This window comes from Maniola hyperantus, chromosome 8, assembly GCF_902806685.2.
Source record: "Maniola hyperantus chromosome 8, iAphHyp1.2, whole genome shotgun sequence".
NCBI lineage: Eukaryota > Metazoa > Arthropoda > Insecta > Lepidoptera > Nymphalidae > Maniola > Maniola hyperantus.
In genome coordinates, this window is record NC_048543.1 from 9,306,516 (window position 1) to 9,327,347 (window position 20,832).

At 37.8% G+C, this 20,832-nt stretch overlaps 2 protein-coding genes across 4 annotated transcripts; one reads left to right on the forward strand and one right to left on the reverse strand.

The window, feature by feature from the left end:
• Positions 1-238: 238 nt before the first annotated feature.
• LOC117984651 (DDB1- and CUL4-associated factor 13) lies at positions 239-6,008 on the forward strand. Its single transcript, XM_034971279.2, has 5 exons — positions 239-550; positions 673-1,217; positions 1,490-1,656; positions 2,743-3,043; positions 4,360-6,008. Exons 1-5 carry the CDS (start codon positions 472-474, stop codon positions 4,609-4,611), a joined length of 1,344 nt encoding a protein of 447 aa, XP_034827170.1. The 5' UTR covers positions 239-471; the 3' UTR covers positions 4,612-6,008.
• Positions 4,620-14,884, reverse strand: LOC117984654 (kelch domain-containing protein 3). Of its 3 annotated transcripts, none has more exons than XM_069500216.1 (6): positions 14,804-14,884; positions 14,436-14,682; positions 8,024-8,489; positions 7,436-7,631; positions 6,699-6,881; positions 4,620-6,466 (listed from the first exon to the last, which is right to left on the reverse strand). In XM_069500216.1, the coding sequence occupies exons 2-6, from the start codon at positions 14,679-14,681 to the stop codon at positions 6,403-6,405; spliced, it is 1,155 nt and encodes a 384-aa protein (XP_069356317.1). In that variant the 5' UTR covers position 14,682; positions 14,804-14,884; the 3' UTR covers positions 4,620-6,402. The 3 variants fall into 3 exon arrangements, with proteins under 3 accessions (XP_069356317.1, XP_069356316.1, XP_034827174.1); XM_069500215.1 differs by having other exon boundaries at positions 14,799-14,884; XM_034971283.2 differs by lacking the exon at positions 14,804-14,884 and having other exon boundaries at positions 14,436-14,723.
• Between the last annotated feature and the right edge of the window lie 5,948 nt (positions 14,885-20,832).

Genomic DNA, 20,832 nt, shown 5'->3' on the forward strand with positions numbered 1-20,832 from the left:
TGAAAGAAGTCTTATTTTTATAAATAAAATAAATTTTCTGTCTCTGTTCTTTTATTTTAAACCTATTTAATTTCAAAGACCCTAGTAGAGCTACCATAGAGCTACTTGTTTGGCAGTACTGTCTTTCTGACAGTGTTAGTGTTATGATGTTGGTATTGAAGCATCCAATCCATGCGAGCCATGCCATGCATGCACATTGCACAGAGATCACATTAATCTATGACAGAGATTTTCGGTTTTGTAAAGGTTTTGTATGAAAGTCCGGTCCTGTGGTCCGGTCCAGTCCGGTCTCTTAAAACGTAGGTAGTGATTATAAAATTATACTCTTTGAATAAAGCAGCAAACAGCAGAAAACACTGAAGACAGAACTTGGGCAGAACCTTCGTAAGAAAGCTTCGCCTGCTTTTATTTCTGGTCGGTGCTGCCTGATTTGACCAGCCGCCGGGCCAGTCACGGTCAGATTGCTGCATAATGTCGAATGTAAAAATCAAAGTAATAAGTCGAAATCCAGAGGACTATTTACGAGCTACGAAAAGGGATATACATAAACGTAAGTTTCCTGATACTAGGTAATTGACACGTTAAGTAAACAATGTGATTTTTCTATTGAAGTAACTACTACAACCTGCTTTTAAATTTTGTAAAATATAACCTCCAATATTTTTTTTTCAGTACCTAGAAATTATGATCCAAGTCTCCACCCATTAGAAGGACCACGTGAGTACGTGAGAGCCTTGAATGCAGTTAAACTAGAAAGGGTATTTGCAAAGCCTTTTATTGGTAATTTAGATGGTCATTCTGATGGTGTGTCGAGTTTGGCCAAACATCCAAGTAGATTGGCAGTGTTGGCTAGTGGCGCATTTGATGGTGAAATAAGATTGTGGGACTTGGCTAGTAGAAAGTGCACTAGACATTTTACAGCTCATGAAGGTTGGATCCGCTCTTTATGTTTCACTCCGGATGGCCAACATTTTACGAGTGTTGGTGATGACAAAACCATTAAAACTTGGAAATCAGCAGTCCTGAATGAGGAAGATGAAGAACCTACAAATACACTGTTGAGTATATCTGTTGTATCAGGTATCACACACCACAGGTCTAAGCCTATATTCGCCACATGTGGTGAACAGTGTCAATTATGGGAAAGTACAAGGAGTGAACCCGTTAAAGTATTTAAATGGGGAGTGGATAGTCTTCATCATGTTGCTTTCAATCAGGTATTATTTATTGGATTGTTGGATTTTCATTAGCAATTACTTAGCTTCGTATTTGGTTGTTTAACTATTTTCCTCCTATTCTAAATTCTTATATTTCTAATACTATATTTATATACCCTAAAGTGATGGCCTATGAATGAAATCTACAATAATTATTAGCATAGTTTTCTTTCATATAATTATATCCGTTATTTGTTTTACATCTTTTTGTCATGCAATTAAAAAAGAAATCTAAGATTTGTCAATGTGTCTGAACGAAACTTCTTTTGCAGGTAGAGACCAACCTATTAGCATCATGTGCGAGTGACAGAAGCATCATACTGTATGATTTTCGTGAGTCTGGACCTTTAAGGAAAGTTGTGATGGAACTGAGATCCAATGCCCTCTCATGGAACCCAATGGAAGCATTTATATTTACTGTAGCTAATGAAGATTATAAGTTAGTAATCCATACTTCCATACTAATATTATAAATGCGAAAGTGTGTCTGTCTGTCTGTCTGCTAGCCTTTCACGGCCCATCCGTTCAACCGATTTTGACGAAATTCGGTACAGCAATAGCTTGCATCCCGGGGAAGGACATAGGCTACTTTTTATCCCGTAAAATCAAAGAGTTCCCACGGGATTTTCAAAAACCTAAATCCACGCGGACGAAGTCGCGGGCATCATCTAATAGTATCATATTTATTAAAATACTAGCTGATGCTCGCGACTTTGTTCGCGTGGAATTAGGTTTTTAAAAATCCCGTGGGAACTCTTTAATTTTCCGGGATAAAAAGTAGCCTATGTCCTTCCCCGAGATGTAAGCTAACTGTGTACCAAATTTCGTCAAAATCGGTTGAACGGATGGGCAGTGAAAGGCTAGCAGACAGACAGACAGACACACTTTCGCATTTATAATATTAGTATGGATGGTCAAAATTATTGTTTCAATCATGCGTACTATTATAAATATCCATCACTAGTGTTTATATTTACCCATATTATAAATGCGAAAGTGTGTTTGTTTTTTGGTTGATTGGTGTGTCCTTCAATTACGCTGCAATGGAGCAACAAATCGGTATGATTTTTTTCATGGCAATATTATACTTAGTTAAAGACTTCGAGAATGACATAGGCCACTTTTTATCCCAAAATCCCAAGTAATATCAGAGTTCCCACAGTATTTTAAACCTAAATCCACTTGGACAAAGTTGCGGGCATCAGCTAGTATTATAATGGATGCGAAAGTGTGTCTGTTTGTCTGTTAGCTTTTCATAGCCAATCTGTTAACTGTTTTTCATGGGTACAGAAATAGCTTGCATTCCAGGGAAGGATATTTATGGAATTTTAAAAACCTAAATGCATGTGGCCGAAGTTGCGAGCATCATTTATTCAGATAAATGCCACAGACATAGCTTGCATCCTGGAGACACACATAGGCTACTTTCATCCTGGAAAATCAAAAATTTCCACAGGATTTTAAAAAAAACTAAGTCCAGACAGATGAATCATAGTAGGTCTAATGAAAAGTTATATTTTTTCAGTTTATACACATTTGATGTAAGAAAATTGAAACAACCTGTAAATGTGCACATGGATCACACATCTGCTGTCATAGATGTAGACTATTCACCAACTGGTAGAGAATTTGTTGCAGGAAGCTATGATAAAACAGTTAGAATATTCGAAAGTCTGAAAGGCCATTCAAGAGATGTGTACCACACTAAAAGAATGCAAAGACTCACTTGTGTCAAGTGGTCTTTAGATAATAAGTATATATTGACTGGGTCTGATGAAATGAATATAAGAATGTGGAAAGCTAGAGCCTCTGAAAAACTCGGTGTTGTAAGTATTGATAATTTTCATAAGGAAAACTATATGTGTGATATTTGGATCAAGCCTGTACATTACGCGGTCGAAAGTAATATACATCGACTTTTAGAAGGAGTAAACAGGTTTGTAGAGCGTTGTTCCACAGGCAAAACATCGTATAAGAATAAGTGACAGAGACAACACTACAAAGCCGAAATGTCATTCTAAAGGCTGATGTACATTACTTTTGGCTGCATACTGTATCTTGGGTTTGACTGGGGTTGGGTTTAGAGTAAGTCCAATGATATGCCTCTAAAATGGCAAAAGATTTGTCTTAATTGCTTATGAGCAGTTAACCCAAATTCTCAATGCACTAGATTCGTAACGCATCAGATCAGTTATTTATTTATTTTATTTTTATATCTTATTAGAACGGCAGTGCCACTTTCACTAACTTGATGATTAATAATAAATTTAAATATAAATAAAGGTACAAGAAAAAGACACAAAATACAAAACGATAAAAGATCAAAGGATTTTGAATATGTACGCTGAGAACATTGAATGACATATTCATGCAATGCTCTCAGCGTACTTCAGTAACTCCCGAACCAGTATTATAGACCCATCATTAAATGGGTCCCATTGAGCATTATTGTCCAAAACCGCGTTGAACGATGATAATGAACGGGGTATTAATAGGTGACATAGATCTTGCAACAGTGCGATGATGTGGGACCACGAAAAGTTTATTTTTTATATGTTTCTTTGTGCAACTGATCAAGATCGAAAATAACAATTTTCTAAAGTACTACTGTTTGTATTGTATACTCATCATTGAGGCTTGTGATCCCTTCCATAAGTCACTCTTTTATCATTTCCATCACCAAACAATTACTGAGAACAGTTCTTCCCTCAGCATGTGAAGGGGTTAGGTCATAATCCACACTCCACACATCTTTGAGAATATGGTGGAGAAATCTCACGCATACAGGTTCTTCACGATATTTTCCTTCACCATTAAAGCAAGTGATATTTAATGACTTAAAACATACATAACTCTGAAAAGTTAGATGTTTGAGCCTCCCAATAGGAAGCTGTAGGTCCATTTCGTAAAACCTGCATCAATCATTATTACAATCTCAATTGTTATGATTGGCTTAATTTGTGCGATTCTTGTTTCAACAATACATTGTAGCCAATAGTGAGCGAGCATCAACCAATCAGAGGTGATTGCGATCGAGACATTGTAGCTGTCATTCTACCGCTATCGCGCAGCCGATGTCTTAACCAGTAGGCTATCACTGGTTTTTGATAATTATATATATGTACTACCATTTTCTTTTCAGCTTAAACCACGTGAACGCACAGCACTAAATTATGCAGAGGCCTTGAAAGAGAAGTTCAGCAGCCATCCACAAGTTAAAAGAATAGCACGTCATAGGCATGTGCCTAAACATATAATGAACGCTCAAAAGGAAATTAGAACTATCAAGGATAAGAACAGGCGTAAGGATGCCAATAGACGTATACATAGTAAACCTGGCACTGTGCCATTTGTTTCCGAGCGCAATAAGCATGTTGTCAAAGAAGATGAATAAAATAAATGTTACTATTATAAATATAGTTTAATACGTCTACATTATTAATTAGAAGCAATTATTATTGTAACTTAAAAAAAACCGACCAAGTGCGAGTCAGACTCGCGCACCAAGGGTTCCGTAAGTACTACAGTTGTATTTTTTCGTCATTTTGCTCGATAAATCAAAAAGTATGATGCATAAAAATAAATAAAAATCTGTTTTAGAATGCACAGGTGAATACACCTTTCATATGATACCCCATTTGATATAGTTATCTTACTTTGAAAATACTAATTATTAGTTCATGACCACAATTTAATTTTTTTTGTGTGATGTAGCCATAAATTCACGGTTTTCAGATTTTTCCCCGAATGGCTGCTATAAAACCTACCTACCTGCCAAATTTCATGATTCTAGGTCAACGGGAAGTCTGTCGGTCTCTCAAGCATCCTGTAGGTTTCTTGAGAGACCGACAGACAGACAGACAACAAAGTGATCCTATAAGGGTTCCGTTTTTCCTTTTGAGGTACGGAACCCTAAAAATAACAATATTTTTTACTGATGTGGTTTTTAAAATTGTTTACAAAATTTAGAACTATATAGGAGTACAGATTTTATAGGTAAGGTTTTTTTAAATCCATACTTATAAAATATAGTCTGTCTTCTTTTTGTCTTGTACGGGAATGGTGTGTAGGCTCGCCAGTTCCAAAGGAAGATCTCCCACCGAGCGGTCGGTTTTACTCGGTTGCGCCAGTTGGGCCGACGGTTTTGTCTTGAAACTTCTATATATAGAGCAGATTGCAGAAAACTCCGTTAGTGCGATTCAGATTTGCGTGTTCTACTTCACTTCCGATGGTACCCGTGCTGCCATCTAGTGAGAGCGATGTGAGTAGTCATGGCTTGGGTTTGAATCTAGTGATTGCTGATTGATTGCTTAGATTGAGAAGCGCCATCTGATTATAATTATGGTGACGCCACATCACTCCCTTCCGAGACGAACGTCGTAGTGTGTAGCATCCAAGAGAGGTGGCGTTGTAGTGCATCCAAGGGGAATGGCGCCTGACTATCCAGAGACTCGGCGCAATGGGTCTGCACTCCATCATCACTATCAGACTCCATCTGATAATGGAGTGCAGAGCCATTGTGCCCTGACACTGTGCTACATCTGGCTTTCTTGGCCTCAATCTGATGCTGTTGTTGGTAAAGAATGATGTGCGATGATTTGACGTCGGATCACCCTTGATTACGTTGGTGTGCCGCGTGCTGTGGTCTATTATCTTTTATTTATCTTAGCTTAATTTACTATTTTAATTACCGTCTCACTTTACAATCTATTTTGCTAAAAACAAGTTTGAGTTTTAAATGTATGTATTTGCTATTTTTGTGCAAAGTATCAAAATAAATAATGAATCAACCCTATTTTATTTATTAGAACAGTCCAAGCATAGATCTAAGGCGCCATCTCCACGGCCAAGACTATCGCGGCGGTGCCACCAAACAATACAACTCTATGGGCCAATCTCTACATGGCGATATGATCGCGGCGATACGAATGACTGGATGAGTATAACGTCATGGACGTCAACGTCTCGCGAGGATTTGTAAATCACGACGACACGTTGGCGGTATTATCGTTGTACCGTTGAGATAATCCGACGATGGTTTAGGACGGACTCGTTGCGATACTCGTCCGTGGAGATGGCGCCTAAAATTGTTGAGTGCTCAAGTGCTTCTAACAATGTTCATTTCTCTGTAGCTGTAGCAGTTCACATTTTCAGTGCAGCTGGCTGGCTTAAAATGCAACAAAAGTCATCCAGACTGATTGATAGGCCTGCTGATGCAATTCGGTAATGTCATAGTCCTTATATCGAGTCTGAAAACAACAATTTTTTTTCTATAAAGGTGAAAAAACAGTAGATTCTATTGTGTACATCTTATGGTTAAAAATCACTGAAATGGGCACTGGGTGAGTGTTGGATATGTTGACAGATGTCTCATCATTAACATTTAGCAGATTGCAGGCAAAGAAGATCGCAGGTCCAGTGTACTAGTAGAGGTCAGTGTTAAAAATACACATACATAGTTATTACTTATCATTAACTCACATAATATCTTGTGGCAGTGAAGAGGGGTCCAAGTTGTATTCTAGAACTGCAAGTATAGCCAATGTCTTCAGTGTAGGTGAATAGTCCAGGACATGCAAATCACTATTGTCAATTAATCTCTCAGGATTATCATCGGAATCATCAAATTGCCTCATTCTGATGTAATTATTGTGTGTGCAAGGGCTGTAAAAATATAATAAATTATGTTCCTTTATAATAAACTAGCTTATGCTCGCGACTTCGTCCACGTGGACTACACAAATTTCAAATCCCTATTTCACCCCCTTAGGGATTGAATTTTCAAAATCTTTCCTTAGCAGATGCCTACGTCATAATAGCTATCTGCATGCCGAATTTCAGCCTGATCCGTCCAGTAGTTTGAGCTGTGCGTTGGTAGATCAGCCAGTCAGTCAGTCACCTTTTCCTTATAGATATCTATTCAAATATATTCCTTTTATTAAATATCTATTTTAAACAATATAATTATAGGTGCAAGGCACACCAACAGAGTCAAGTGTTTTTACTATTATTTTTATCAATTTAAGCTCTGCATTTTACTTTCGACATTATGGTTTAAATTTTTATAATAATATTAACAAGTGTGTTAGAGAGCACTAGGCTTTGCTTTTATGGTGTGCAGATAGGAAATTGCACATCTGTGCAACCAGGCAGGATCTGTGGTTAAGGTCTTTGGTTGCCATAATCACATTAAAATGTCAAATACAGTCAAAACACACCTTGTACCTCCAAATAGGTAAACTTTGTCCTTATAATTCAAACATTGTTGACGCCTCCTCTGACAAGGTCCAACTCCTTGGACATTCAGTTGCTCCCATAAATTCCCCTTTATTGAATATCTGTATACATCATTAAAGTGGGTCTTTGTTTTGGCATTTAACCCACCAAAAATGTACATGTAGTCATTGTATATCCCTGGAAAATAAAATTAACATATCTTTAACAATATTCATTAACTCATTTAAATATAATTGAAGTCTACTAATTTCCTAATGTGCTTTTTCTTACATTGAAATATATGATATAACCCATTATGTGATAATTAAAGGATCTGCTCAGGAATGTTACCAAAGTAATGCAAAAATTGCAGCAAAATCAACAAATCATAATTATGTAGGTTTGGAGGGAATTGTTAATACACTCAAAACATATAACCACTGGCATCATTCTCTAGGCAGTTTTAAAATTCTAAGTTTTATAGAAAACTGAGACACCTGATTAAGTTACAAACTCATAAGCCTTGGTATTTGGTAAAGATTCATTATGTTTTAACCACTATGCCCTCACAACTATCTGAAATTACTTACAAGCAGAATGACTTCTTCTAGGTTCTGGCCATGTACCATTAGCTTTCACATTAATCCATGTTTCTGTGATTGTATCAAGATAATAAACATGTGGGCAGTATATTTCATCATCAGAATTATATGGACCGTTTACATCTCCTCTTCCTCCATATATGTACATTCTGTCATTATATGCAACAGCCGTGTGAAAATCTCGATGGCACGGTGGAGTGCCGTGTGTGTTAATGTAGGTCCATTGCATAGTATCCAAATTTAAGCAGTGGACATCTTGGGTATATTGGTCAAAGATATATTCAAATCCCCCGAAAATGTACATCTTATTCTTGATAATGCAAGCAGAATGTCCATCTTTTGCATAAGGTACCATACCAGTCACTGGAGGTGTGCTCCATTTTAACTTCTTTGTGTCAAAACACGACAGTGTGTCGCACGCTACAGCATTGTTCCTGCCACCCCACATGTATACCTTAAAAGAGTAAATTTATGACTAACAAAATCCCATGATGAACTGCAACGACATTCACAATACAATACAAACTACACAATTATAATTTTTTTTAATTGCATTTGCAATGATGCAAATACAATTATGAATATTGTTGCAGGTGCAAACCTTCCTGAAATGAAGTGCTTAATTCTATTGATGTGGATACTTTTGTTTTACTTTTGTGACACCTATAACAGTATGTTTGAAAGCTGCATTCCCAAGGAATTTAGGCCTTAAATGATTTACCAGCATTCAGTTTAGTTTGCACAGGAGCCTAGATTACAGTATTTACTCAACATCTAAAGGCTAGACATGCATGGGCGGTTAAATGACCAGGAGGTCAAACAGCTGCATCAATTTTTCATTACGCGCACGGCGTTTGTCCAGTGTGCCCGTGCGCTCGCTATAGCTGTCTTGCTACTGAGTCATCAAAATAATAGTGATGCAACACGTGACTATCGACATCTCGTCGATAGTTGTGAAGACGTTAGGATGGACAGGTTCTTAACAAGATCCTCTTCCTTCGGAAGTCTCAACACTAAGAGACCAGCCGATGATAGTATTGATGGATTTCGTACACCGAAGCGTTGTGCACCTCAAAAGAAACAGTCGAAGTTCGACGATAGTCGGAATCTGCCAACCAGCAACAAATACCAAGACCTTCCTGTGGATAATGTAAATGATTCGGGCAGCAAATACTACATTGAAGCAACAACTAAAGCTAAGAAGTCAGGGCATATCCCTCCGATAATCATTGATATCATAAACATGACCCACGAAAACATCAATGAAACTGTAAGTAAATTTTCTAAACAGTTCCACCTCCAGTACAAGAATGGCAACAAAGTAGCTGTTATATGCCATTCACCCCAAGCTCATCAAGCAGTTAAAGATGGGCTTCGAACGGAGAATGTATCATTTCTGACCTACACCCGAAAGGATGAAAAGACACCTAAAGTGGTAATTAAAGGCCTGCCTGCCTACGCAGAAAAGGATCTACCTGACGAGTTAGAAAAACTTGGGTTCAAAGGAGCTTCTGTGACCAAATTAAAATCAATAAACGAGCTTCCTTGTCCTCCATATTTAGTCCAACTTGCCGAAGGAGCTGACATTATTAAATTTCGTCAAATTAAATATCTTTTCAATTGTGTAATTACCATCCAAAAATTTAAACCCAATCGCAAATCAGGTACTCAGTGCTTCAGATGTCAAAATTTTGGGCATTCATCTAAAAATTGTAATATGCCACCGCGTTGTGTCAAATGTACCGAGATGCACCCAACATCCGAGTGCCCAAAGAAGGACCGAAAGGAACTTGCTCATTGTTGTAACTGTAATGAAGAACACCCTGCCAATTACAGTAAATGCAAAACCAGATTAGCTTACCTTGAACGTATACAACAAAATACTTACGTGCGAAAGCCACCGCCACTAATACATAAAATGTCTAAGCCTATATCGAAAACCAGGACTTGGGCAAATGTTGCTGCATCTACTACTACTGATGGAGGAGTAGGCGAAGACAAAGTTCCCCGCTTTACGAACCCGGTCGGCCCTGAAATGACCTTACCCACCTCTGAGGACGCTGCGACTAAGGAAATGTTTGAGATTTTGTTAGTTCTCCGAAAGCTTAAAACTCAGTTTATCACATGTACATCTCCCTTAGAGAAAGTTATGCTTGTATTCACACACCTCGGACAATACGTATAATAAGAATGAACTGCGCTTACTTTCATGGAACGCTGACGGCGTACGTGGTAAGATACACGAATTACTAGATTTTGCAGTGCATTCCGTATCTGTTGATATTCTTTTTATTTGTGAAACTCGCCTCACATCCAATATTTCTTTAATGACCCCCGGATATACTTGCTATCGACAAGATAGACACCATACCGGTCGAGGTCAGGGTGTAGCTATCTTAATTAAAAATAACATAAATCACTCTCTAATTACCATACCTAAAACTAAAAATATTGAGGCAATTGGTATTAGTGTTAAAATATCGGGTCATGAACATGTTTTAGTGTCTGTTTATCAATCTCCCAACTTGCCTCTTGTGCAGTGTGATTTGGACCTTTTGTTGAACCTTGGTACCCGTGTACTTATTGCCGGCGACTTGAATGCCAACCACACCTTTTGGCAAAGTAGTTACACTAATACACGTGGTAGAGTTCTATTTGGTCACATGTTGCACCATGACTATAACATTCTTGCTCCTGATATTCCAACACAAGTTAATTATTCTTCTGATTATAAAGCCACTAAACCTGACTTGGTTTTGGCACATAATAATATCTTAAACATCAGTGATGTCCATGCATTAGTGGCTTTATCATCTAACCACTATCCAATATACTTTACCATTGGAGGTAATCTGCATAGAAACTTGAAAACTCGTTATTATCGTTACCACAATGCTGATTGGAGAAATTATCGGGCTCAGCTAGATGAAAATATTCATCTTTCCTCTAATACATTTTCTTCAGTAGAAGAAATTGACTATGCTGTTGACCATCTGCACAGAACTATCCTAAGTGCTAGAGACGCATCTGTGCCCATGGGCACATTTAACAAAGATACTGTCATTAAATTGCCCCAGCATATAAAACGAATGATCAGATACAAGAATTACTTGCGTCGTTGTGACAATGGGCTACCTAAAGGAGCATTGAAGAGGTTTGTTCGTAGTTTAATAAATCGCCTTTGTAGCCTGATTAATCTTACTGCCCAAATGTACACAGATGACAGTTGGAACAAAAAACTATCCAAAATTGACAACCCTCGGGCCGATGTTTGGCGGGTATCCAGATCCTTGAAGCCAAAGTGCATCACGATACCTCCCCTTAAACTTACTGATGGCACCTTAACCACCAATACTACCCAGCAGTGCAATGCTCTTGCTACTGCATTTCTTGGCAATATGAGACTTACCTACAATTGGCCAAGCACAGACCTGGATGTTGCAGTTCAAAACTCTGTAGATATTATTCATAACTATACCATTTCTAATCTAACACATCCTGTTCGACCAGCAGAAATACGTACAGTACTAAAATCACTAAAACCCCGTAAGGCTCCTGGTGCCGACGACATTGTAAATACACTTCTAAAAAACTTGTCTCAAAAGGCTGTCGTTCTAATAACAAAAATCTTCAATGGTTGTCTATTCTTGGGCTACTTCCCTTCCGCCTGGAAAGTTGCCAAAGTAATTGCTTTAAAGAAACCAGGCAAGGACGATTCTGTACCGTCTAATTACAGACCCATTAGTTTACTGCCTTCATTGGGGAAATTGTTTGAGAAGATTATTTATTCTCGTCTCCATGCGGCTTCCGAACATTTGCTTATTAACGAGCAATTTGGTTTTCGTAAAGCACATTCTACAGCTCACCAACTGGCTAGAGTCTGTGAACATGTCTCCAACAATCTTAATCTTCACCAATCTACTGGTATGTTCCTATTAGACTTAGAAAAAGCCTTTGACAGCGTCTGGCACGAAGGCCTACTCCACAAATTAGCAGCTTTGGGTATTCCATTGTCACTAGTAAAACTAATTAAGTCTTATCTTTGTAATCGTAAATTCATGGTTCAAATTGGTGAAACCAAGTCAATGTGTCAGATGGTACCTGCTGGCGTCCCTCAAGGATCTATATTGGGTCCTTATTTGTTTTTGTTATATCTGAACGACATACCAATACAACCTAGAACCAGTCTAGCCTGTTTTGCAGATGATACCGCTTCTTACACATCATCTGATGACATTGATTTAATAATTTGTCGTTTGCAATTATCGATTGATCTACTTCACACTTTCTTCACTAAATGGAAGTTGAAGCTAAATGAGAATAAGACTGAAGCCATCTTATTTACACGACATCGCCAACCTCCTTTTAGAACACTGGAGATTGCCGGGCATAGAGTGGAATGGAGACATTCCGTGCGTTATCTTGGTGTAACTATGGATACTAAATTAAATTGGACTAAACACATTGCAAATCTTCGTGTCAAGGGCGCGCAAGCACTCGGTGCTCTGAGCCCAGTTTTAAATCGTAAGAGTAATCTTAGCCCTAAAACTAAACTTAAAATTTACAGTGTACTTGTCAGACCATCCATAACTTATGCATGCCCTATTTGGAGCAGCACTTGTGTTACTAATTACAAGCTTCTACAAGTTTTACAAAACAAAGCATTAAAAATATCTTATAATACTCCTTTTAAGAGTAACTTAAACCACTTACACCACGAGATAAAATTTCCTACTTTACTTGATTTTATATTAAAATTGACATTAAAATTCTACAATATGAATAAAAACCATAAAAATCCTCTCATAAATAATATTTGTAAAACTAAGACCACAGATTTGCCGTATATCGATAAATACGGAACGTACAAATTGCCCCATCACTGCTTATTGTTTCCGCGGGCTGGTGTGAATGCATAGCGTAACTAATACCTACGACACGTGTGCATCATCTTGAATTCCCCGTTCTCGCCTGCCTACCGTACATGTGCGAGGGGCAGGGTAGCGCTGCACGCGGACCGTACACTGGCCAGTGTACCGGTTTCGTAATGCAAGCTGAGACAGTTTACTAATACGAGTAGGCATAACTTACCTAGTTGTACCCGCGTTTTTTCAAACAAATAATAACTTTTTTTTTTTTGTAAGCGAATATACCATTTAAGTATATTGCATTCAATTAATTCGTTTTGTGATATAAATGTAACTATCTATGATTAAACGTGTAAGATAATATTCCTTTATAAACTTTAAGAGGCGCGACTTAGCCTGTAAGTATTAATAATTTAAGTTAAACATTATAATATAACGTTATATATGTTTTGTAAAATATTTATTGATAATAAAGAATTTAAAAAATAAAATAAATAAAATAATTTACCATACAAAATTGTGTTAATATTGCCACTCATAGTCATATACATTGATGTATGAAGAAACAAGGCAGATATTTGATTGGTGGTCATTTTAATTACCAGTGTCTAAACCTAAATGTCAACAACCAGTCAATCTGATTGCACTATTGAGCTTGTCAGGGTAGGTGCAAGCTTAGCTGGTGGTAAGTAATAATGCAGTCTAAGTGGAACTAGGTCAAACTGGACAGAGCATGGCAGATTTTATACAACCATAATTATTAATCAGTGGCAGTTTCTATTAAGAAGTGCTGGAGTGGTGAACTCCCATGTAAAGTAATTAGGGTAATTATTTAGTGTAGCATTGTGTTTGAACTGCATTATTTAAACTTTAAGAGACAACTTAAAAAAACCGGCCAAGTGCGAGTCAGGCTCGCGCAGTCGTATTTTTTGTCATTTTGCACGACAATTCAAAAACTATGATGCATAAAAATAAATAAAAATCTGTTTTGGAATGTACAGGTGAAGACCTTTCATATGATACCCCACTTGATATAGTCACTCACTTCGAAAGTTGAAAATACTAATTAATAATTACCACAACCACATGACCACAATTTAATTTTTTTTGTGTGATCCAACCCTAAATTCACAGTTTTTAGATTTTCCCCCAAATGTCAGCTGTAAGATCTACCTACCTGCCAAATTTCATGATTCTAGGTCAACGGGAAGTACCCTGTAGGTTTCTTGACAGATAGACAACAAAGTGATCCTATAAGGGTTCCGTTTTTCCTTTTGAGGTACGGAACCCTAAAAATTAACTGATTTAGGTATCTGTGTACTACCACAAGTCTTCATTGCATCAAACTGGGATACGAAACAATTTTTTTCCATAGGGTGGTAACTGGTACCTAGCTAGCCATGCATCTATAGCCAAAGTCTTCCGCTACTGGAGTAAAACCAATTGTAGTGTGTCAGGTGGTGCATTTTATAATATTAAGTATGTTGTGGCAGACTTCTATTAAATCATTATTTTAATAATAAATAATTTACCTTGTGTCCATATGCAATAGCAGAGTGACCATATCTTTGATAGGGCAAAGCTATATCACGTTTCCTATATCTCACAGGCCTCCACCTCAGCGTAGTTGTATCCAGCACATGAACTGGAATTGGATCCCAATCTTTATACTCCTCTGATGAGCAGTACCCACCAAACGAGTATATCTTGTCTTCAATGCATACAGCCGCATGGTTAACACGTCTAGGACCACCTTCAATATGCACCGTCCATCTCATTCTGAAATTAATTTGTCTGTTTAAATAAAACATCGCAAATTTTACCCAGACGTCCCACAAAACACTTATTTAAAAGTGTAAATTTGTACTTTGTTTTATAGCAACTAAAACAGTCACCTAACCTTTTTATTTTAAATATTTATTAAGTAGAGTACTTTATCACGATTTAACAAAATCGTTTTTTATTTACGAAAAAAATTGATACAATACAAGGCTGACAGTGACAAATTGAGTGACAACCTAGTGACAGAGTTTACAGATCACATGAGTCACAGACAGATAACAAAGAAAGCTAAACCACAGTTACAGTTTACACGGGTAACATTGATATAATAGCTGGGATTTTAGGCACCTATCGGCGATACGATTCTAGTAATTATATCAATGGCATTGGTGACTGGCACTTTTATAGAGAAGGTTTTCAAGCTCAACTTCTCGGTTTAGTAATTCGTGGAGCACCTACAAACAAAGATTCCCTAGTAGGCACTCCACTCCACAAAAGATTCCCTTTTGATTTTCTGATTTAAAAATTACCTACCTACGTGTCCATTCTTCCAAACTCTTCACTACATAGTAAAGATATTAGGTAAGTACACCTACCTACCTAAGACCTTAAGTAGGCCTTTAGTCAAAATGGTCGAATCCTAGTGTAGTTAAATAGAAATGCAGGTAAGTGAAGTGTGAACACTTACAAAGCTGATCATCGACTGGGGTTTTTTGTTTGAAACTACGATCTCAGATTTATTTATGATTTCTCTCAAGTTTCAATCACCTAAACCTGGGTTTAGGTTTAGGTGACTGAAACTTGAGAGGTGAGATCACGACTCAGGACTCAGGACTCAGGAGACGATAATAATATCCGCCGCCGCCAATCAAGACGGCTCGTTGGCGGCTCTCGATCCTCTTTGATCTCATAAGAGAGAAAAAGAGAGAGCTTTAAGAATTTTCGTGCTAGAGACTAAAGGCAGTGCTATGCGAGCTGAATTTAGGTATTGCGTCCTAACAAGAGTCCTACTTTTAAATCATTAGGCGATTAGGCTATACCATACCTAGAGTCAAATGTAGGAGCATTTGACGGCTGCCAGTGACGTCGAAGCCTCTATGTGTTGTTAGAAGTTCCGTAACTGTCGTGAACTGTGGTACCTCCTACTACTCACTACTAAATATTCTATGCCTATTGCCTACACATCACTGTGTCAAGCTCAGTGTCTAGGTACTGTCTGTGGACATAAATTATTAGGTTGTTTGTAGTTCATTAACTTATTCTAACTTTAGGAATATCTACCTCTGTACCTACTTAGGTCTACCAATCTAAAATACGAAATCATTAGGTATATTTTCCCCTTGGACAAGATTTTCCCTTTATACAATAATATTATACATAAGTACCTATAGTCCGCGACAGGTTGAGGTGGCAATCGGGGTATGAGGCAGGGGACGCCACGCACACCCGCAAGTCACCCGCGCTCGCCCGCACCGAGTTAGCGCGGGGGCTGTGCGGGTGTTCGGGGCGTTCCTTCCCCGATTGCCATCTTGACCTGTCGCGTACTATAGATAGATACGAATACATACAAGTGTAAAGGATATAAAACTTGTTCTTTTTTCATCAGTAAAGAGCAATAGGCGTGATCTTTCAACGCCAGGCGGTGTTAGGGCGCGAATCATTTGTTATTATTTCTATCACGCGCCGAGTTTCCAAACAAATTGTATTGTAACTGACAATATGAGCGATTATTGTTCGATTTCATACAAATGTTCAGCCGTTTTCGCTAAGATAAAATTTTCTTTGGTGCTACCTATAGGTAGGTAGATAAATTATCTATTCGTACGACATAATATTGTAGGCCAAGCTACCTGTTTTTATTCTGTTTTATTCTAATCCTAATATCTTAATCCTAATAATATTATAGATACCTAAATGTGAAAGTGTGGATGTTTGTTACTCAATCACGCAAAAACTACTAGACGGATTTGGCTGAAATTTGGAATAGAGATAGATTATTCCCTGGATTAACACATAGGCATACACTTTTTATCCCGGGAAATCAAAGAGTTCCCGCGAGATTTTGAAAAACGTAAATCCACGCGGACGATGTCGCGAGCCTCACTAGTAAGGTAATAAGTATTTTTAAACGCAAAGGATTTGCAGCATTGTCTAGCCTTACAATATAATAATATCGTCTATTAGGATTAGGTAGTATACGTACTTAGGTACCTAGTTATTTTTCTAAAGGACTTATTAAGGATTAAGAGCCTCAGGTGACCTCAAACACGAGGTTACGATGAAAAAGTAGAGACCTACTGTAGAATCCTATCTACCACACCGGCTCAGTAGTGCGGATACGCCATATAACATTCGCAGATGAATGAAACCTGCCGCTTTAGCTAAGCTTGGGGAGATTACCTACTCACGAGTAGATCAATTGAGTTGAGTTGGTTTATTAGGTAAGTAAAAGTATGCATAACATTTAGAACGATGACTTCTAGATTATGCCCGCGACTTCGTCCGCGTGGATATAGGTTTTCAAAAATCCTATGGGAACTCTTCGATTTTCCGGGGCAAAAATTAGCCTATATCCGCCCCCGGATTGCAAGCTATATCTGTACTACTCTGTACCAAATCTCTGTACCTATCTCAAAATTATTTCTTTCTTTCTGTACCTACCTATTAGCGTAGGTAGGTATCTGGCAATCTGTATTGCTTGACCAATAGGTAATTCTGAGCCATGTTGTAATTAATTGTACTTAGCTAATGGTTAAATATCCAGTAGAGTGACCTACTTTATACCTATCTAATAAAAGAAGCTTGCCTACTAATATTATTACGTGCAACGACATCACCTCATGCCTGTAGATAAATCGTGAATGGGAAGATAGGGAGCCAATTTTAGAGCGAAATGTATTTTTCTTCATCCCCCAAGCCTGTGACATGTCCTGACGTATAGAAAGCGCATTGCCGATGACGGCCGATCTATAAATCATATTTTGGGTTCGGCAATCGTCCGTCCTCCCGCCTGCCTCGTGATTTTACTCGTTTTTTGTCTGACTTCCAAACCGAGCATCTGTGATAGGAGACGACGTGATGATACATTCAGTATTTATCTCGAAAATTTTCTACATCAAGAGAAATCTCTATAGCTACTTACTTAAATTAAAATACTTATAACTTGAAAAAGCACAACGCTACCACTTAACCGATACAAATCAGAGCCTGATCTGTAGTTCCTACAATACATGTCGGTGATATATAAGTACCTAAGGCATTAACTTAAAATTCCTTAGTGTATTTAGGACGGTAGCTTACAAACTAAATTCTTTCAGTGCGCCTGAGCATTTATATCCACACAGCAGATTATTTAATAGAGTGTAGGTATAGGCCGTTAGACTGGGTGCAGGGGATCCTATCGCCTTAGTTTCTAACCTCTGACAACCTTAAGTATATGTACTTAGCGTCTTTAGAAAATGCTCTTAAGCTTATCTATAACACCTACGCACTCATATTTCAATTAAAGTCAATACTGCTAAAATTCAGACGCATTTATTTATATTTAGGTATTTATTGGCATCTAAAACAGATTACAATAAGAATTATAACCTAATTCCATAATACAAAGTTTCGTCCTTATTGTAACCCTAAATGGTTGCACAGCATAACCAGAGTTTAAAAAGCACGCATTTCAACTACCGAATACCTATTAGTAAGTAGGTAATCGCGGTTAGGCGATAATAGCAAATGGGCGGCCAGACTACGATCTCCAGACTAGCAACTGCCCGCGGCTTCGCTTGTGGAAAATATAAATTCTCTTTTTGCCTATCCCGTAGGAATTTCGATAAATCAAGCCTTATCCCTTGACTACATTAAGTACTTACCTGTAAAGAAAAAATCAGTCCAAAATTTCAGTTTTCTAGGCCCAAGGGCAGCCTAAGGGTTTGGGTGAGTTATAGTTAGTGAGTACCTAAGTGAGTAGTTTAATTTTATGCTTATCACGTAGATAGGCACCCTAAGTAAGTACCTACGTATTGATAATGTATGATCGAAATAGCATCGATGTAAACTATCAAAATATTCAAATGATCAAAGCATCGGAAAAGTGGTTATTTGAATACTTTTCACGCGCCACCCGTTAGCTCGTCGAACGGCAACATTTATCATCACAATCCTATAAAAAGTAAACCGGAACTAATCCCGCGCCCCGTCGCCACGCACCCCTAATCTGCATACGCCAAAGAAAATAATTTCACGCCCTCACTATATTGAGATGATGCTCTTTTGTTGGATGTATCTAATAAGTAAGTACCTATTTCAAAATTAGCCGATAGGGATTTCCGATTTTGTAGTAGTTTTACCAATCATCATCATGATCAACCCATAACCGGCCCCCTATTGAGCACAGGTCTCCTGTCAGAATGAGAAGGATTTAGACCATATTCCACCACGCTGACTAAGTGCGGATTGGCAGACTTCACACACCTTTAAAAACATTATAAAGAACTCTCAAGCATGCAGGTTTCCTCAATACTGCTTAGTAATAATAATAATAATTGCTTAAAACTATATTGTGCGTTTTAACTCCGAAAAATCAGAGGCGCGTGCTCGGGATCGAACCCCTACCTCTCGAAAAGGAGGTGAAATCTCTCGAATAGTCTTAAATCACTAGGCTATCACCACTACCTACTTTTTTGTCTCAAAAGTAGGTATCTACCAAAATGGTTTCCCCGATTTTATAGGATATGGAGACTTTTATAGGGAAAACCGCTTTGGACTTCCGCCAGCTAAAGCCAGAAAATATAATGTTTATGATGAAATTCAACTGGATTTTGAATTTTTATGTTATTAGAAACGTCATCAATGCCTACTGGTTTTGATCTATCTATCATAAAGTAGGAACCCAACTACCTGCTTATCTAGAAATGGAATGTCTTTGTGTAGTAGCCCTTATAATAGAATCATAGCGCATTTGCGTTGCGATTCTATGCGATAAGCTACGATGTCAGAGGACATAAAAGAGCGCAATGTGTCTAGTCGACGCCTCGGTCGGCGTTATTGATACACGGAAAAGATTTCTCTTTGATAGTTGCGGTTCCTTCGATTCGACGCCTTCGTTGTGAGGAATAGTGCAGTCGAGTGTCTCGAAGAAATATATGCTTATCGATAATTTTCCGATTTTAAAGAGGGTTTCCTTAAGTGATCATCCAATCTAGAAGAAATAAATAAATAGGTATACCTACTTATCGATAAATAATTTGCTGATTTTAACAACCAGTCATAACAACGTCGAGGAAGGATTATTTTGTGGTTAATGTTAAGAGTTGTTCTTCATTGATCATCTTACCTTTGAACCGTTGTTTGGTACGTAACCAATCCTTAACTTTCCATTTTTCAATAAATATAATTTTCTATAGGTTCTTAGCTTAGGTATGTTTTCAAAACATAATGGAATTATCTAAAACCACCTATATGATAATCTACCTTAGTGCCTAATACACTAGGTACCTCATATCAACCTGATTAAAACTGCCTATACGTAAAGCTAGATATAATAATAAGTAGATTACAGGATTTTCCGGCCAAAAGCCAGAAAATGAGGGGAAATGTAATCAAAACGAGCGGTGATTATCTCTTAGTTGCCATACTTGCATTTCGTATAATCATAGCTACCTGTTTAGACCGCTCTCTAATATTATGTGTTTAGTAGTTACTAGTTATCGACTATCAAATATCGATATCGCGACGCGGTAAGCCCTATTAGCCGGATAAAGCGTAAAGTTCCCCACTCAGTGTCACATTTATTGATGGACTTTAGAAGTTTTCAATATTATGACTGCCTACTTTACATGTGATATGGATAGTTTTATTACGATTTCGCATTTGCCGCCTGGTGCGTGAACTGAGTTTTAACCCCCGCCGAAATACATGGGGTGCTAGGTGTTTGACCCGTAAAACAATATTGACATAAATATTGGTGGTTCGGTTTTTCATTACTCTGAGTCTGTGATCGCAAATCTATTGGCTGAATTTATGGCATTCTTTCTGCAACAATGCATTTCAGCTAATAGTGAGAGAGTGTCCGACAATCACAGGTATACGAGATTCTAGATAGGTATGCGAGATTCTATGAAATACTGGAATGTGACGTCACATCATAATGAC

Coding starts and splice junctions, on each gene's coding strand:
- LOC117984651 (XM_034971279.2), top strand. CDS start 472: ATGTCGAATGTAAAAATCAAAGTAATAAGTCGAAATCCAGAGGACTAT. Junction 1,218..1,489: donor ATCATGTTGCTTTCAATCAG/GTATTATTTATT, acceptor CTTCTTTTGCAG/GTAGAGACCAACCTATTAGC. Junction 1,657..2,742: donor GTAGCTAATGAAGATTATAA/GTTAGTAATCCA, acceptor ATATTTTTTCAG/TTTATACACATTTGATGTAA.
- LOC117984654 (XM_034971283.2), bottom strand. CDS start 14,714: ATGTTTTATTTAAACAGACAAATTAATTTCAGAATGAGATGGACGGTG. Junction 8,490..14,435: donor CTATTGCATATGGACACAAG/GTAAATTATTTA, acceptor TACTCTTTTAAG/GTATACATGTGGGGTGGCAG. Junction 6,467..6,698: donor TCACTGCCACAAGATATTAT/GTGAGTTAATGA, acceptor TGTTGTTTTCAG/ACTCGATATAAGGACTATGA.